The 2,775-nt window shown below is 37.7% G+C and overlaps 1 protein-coding gene across 1 annotated transcript in view; it reads right to left on the bottom strand.

Moving 5' to 3' along the window:
* Positions 1-491: 491 nt before the first annotated feature.
* Positions 492-2,775, bottom strand: part of LOC117177980 — a 3,528-nt gene continuing 1,244 nt past the window's right edge. The window contains exon 2 of the mRNA XM_033369142.1: positions 492-923. Coding sequence (XP_033225033.1) covers positions 492-923 — 432 coding nt within the window. The remainder of the gene's footprint in view (positions 924-2,775) is intronic.

Below are 2,775 nucleotides of genomic sequence, written 5' to 3'. Positions count from 1 at the left end.
CATGGCCACCACGGGCACGCTTGCAGAAGTCCAGACGCTGAAACCAATTTTCGACGGCTTTCAAGCATAATTCGGCCGACACTGCTGCAATTTCACGTTCGATATTCGCACGAAGTTCATCAATCTTCGCTGGCTTGATGGCATAGACCATAGACTTGACGTAGCCCCACAGGAAATTGTCTAACGGCGTCAAATCGTACGACCGAGGCGGCCAATGGACTGGGCAATTTCGTGAGATAACACGCTCACCAAACTTGGTTTTCAATAAATCTATTGTGACATTCGCTGTGTGGCTTGTATCGCCGTCCTATTGAAACCACATATTGTCCAAGTCCATATCATCTAATTCAGGGTTAAAAATATTCGGTTATCATTGAGCGGTAGCGATTCCCATTCACAGTAACGTGCCGGTCTTGATCATCACGGAAGAAGTACGGCCAAATGACGCCGCCGGCCCATAAACCGCACCAAACTGTAATTTTTTCGGGATGTTACGTTGACTCATGGAGTTCGTGTGGATTGCTGCCTGACCAATAACGCATATTTTGCTTATTGACGAAGCCATTCAGCCAGAAATGAGCCTCATCGCTGAAGATGATTTTTCGATGAAAATCCGGATTATTTTTAAGTTGTTGCTCAGCCCAATTCACGAACGTACGTCGCTTCTGGTGGTCAAGCGGCTTCAGTTCTTGCGTCAATTTGATCTTGTAAAGATGTAGGCCAAGATCTTTTCGCATGATACGCCACAACGACGTCACAGATAAGCCTAACGCTTGGGAACGACGTGTGAGAGACTGATTTGGGTCTTCCTCAATTGATGCGCTAGCGGCAGCAATATTTTTGACACTACGAACACTTCTTTGTCTCACTGGCCCGGGAACATTTTGCACTTTACCTGTGGATTCAAATTTTTCCACTAGTTGCTAAAGTTCAATGTTCAAAATTAATATTAGTTGTTAAGAATTTAGTAGATAAGGATGATAAAGCGAAGTGGGTGGATAAGAAGGTGGAAGGTGAGAAGGAGTACAAGTAGGGGGAGGAAGAGTAAGCATGGGGAGGAGGAAATGGCGTAGGGGTGAAGAGCTGTAAAAGGAGCTATCACATCTTGAACGTTGTATATACAGATCCAAACGATCTTGTACGGTCTAAAATTCAATTTGTTATTAATAACAAACCATTTGCCACAAAGCTCTGAATGTCGAGCAATTATTATTATTTTGAATTTGAAATATAATATAATAGTAAATACTCTAACAAATCTTGGTTAAGATATTTTATGGTGAATGTGATATATTAAAAGTTGTTTAAGATTGGCGTAGGATACAAATTCAAAATAAAGTGATAAGGCAATATAAAGTTAATCCTATTTTCCTATCCTATTAGAAAAAGTTAATAAATTATTTAGCTTATTATTTAATTATTAAAATTAATAATCATTTTCCCCTATTTTTAGCTTTATCTTTGTTTAATTTAATTTACTTTATTTAATAAGTTGTATACATAAATGCACCAAGACTTTCCAAATTGCTTTGTTTAAGAAATAATTCTTTCACAATAGTCACAAAGTCTGAGAGTGCGAAATTTAAATTGATAAAATGTAGGTGGATGCACGCTACAGTATTAGATTGTGCATGCGCAGAGTACAACGTAGATGCTAGTGAGGAAGGTAGACGATATCGTCTTCCACTATTCAGATTACACCTCTTAGTTTTTAGGCGATGAGTATAAATTATCGTTAGTCAACTGTTGGCACATCTCTAGCGACACCACACGATAGATAAAGACGGTGTGAAACCTTCGGTTCAAATCATATCACCTCGATGTCTTTACCACATGGTAGAGAGAGAGTTCGGATTGACTTCAGACATCAGCAGTTTGTCGGTAAGGTGCAGAGAGACTGAGCATCAATTCAACAGCCGATATATGAATTACCAAACTATTAATAAATTGATATTATAAACAATCTTGATTCAATCTGTAAAAAAAAGTGTATGTACATGGCGATCAGATGTAAAATAAGAAACCTACTAAGGAGGTATAGCTTAAAGCTTCTTCAAACATAACCCTTATTAAAACTTAAACCGACTAACATAACCTTCATTATATTGGTCCTAGAAGAAAGTACTAATTCCCAGTGGCGTTACCAGTGATTGATAGAAATTAATCCTTACGTTTGATCAGTTGCTGGATATGTGGATTGCCATTGGGACCTTGTTCTGCCTACCTATGGTAAAATTATAATATCAAAAGTAACCAAAACATGCAAAAATAGTAATATAAAAATTAACAACATACCTGTTTTACCGATGATAACACAGGCCGACAAAATTTTACAAAGGTCCGGAACCAGAGACCAGACCTAGTATACCCGAAGGTTTTTGCTGCGCTGAATCCGAATCCGACCTCAGAAAAATTCCATCACCCTCAGTTTTCGAGATATTGTAACCTAAAAGTGCAAAAAACACCGTTTTTTGCTATATTTGAGGTTACATAGCATCTTGAATAAATTTTTTTTTCAAAAACGGGCGAAACCATCACAAAGGAGCACCCTTGCCCTCTGAAATCGATTTTTCAGATTCAAGATAGCTTTATTTTTCATCGATATATCATTGATTGAAGTTAAGTATTTTCGCAGTTTCGTAACAACGTTAAAACACCCTATATAGCATACCAGTGAGGCTATAAGCCCAATTTATAAGTGATCGTATTCGATCGAAAAAATCTATATATAGGTTTTTGAGGTTTCTCATTAAGAATATGAAGTCAGATTTTGAA

This window comes from Belonocnema kinseyi, chromosome 1 (assembly GCF_010883055.1).
Source record: "Belonocnema kinseyi isolate 2016_QV_RU_SX_M_011 chromosome 1, B_treatae_v1, whole genome shotgun sequence".
Lineage (NCBI taxonomy): Eukaryota > Metazoa > Arthropoda > Insecta > Hymenoptera > Cynipidae > Belonocnema > Belonocnema kinseyi.
The sequence above is the reverse complement of the archived record's forward strand: the minus strand, read 5'-3'. Positions and strand labels throughout refer to the sequence as shown.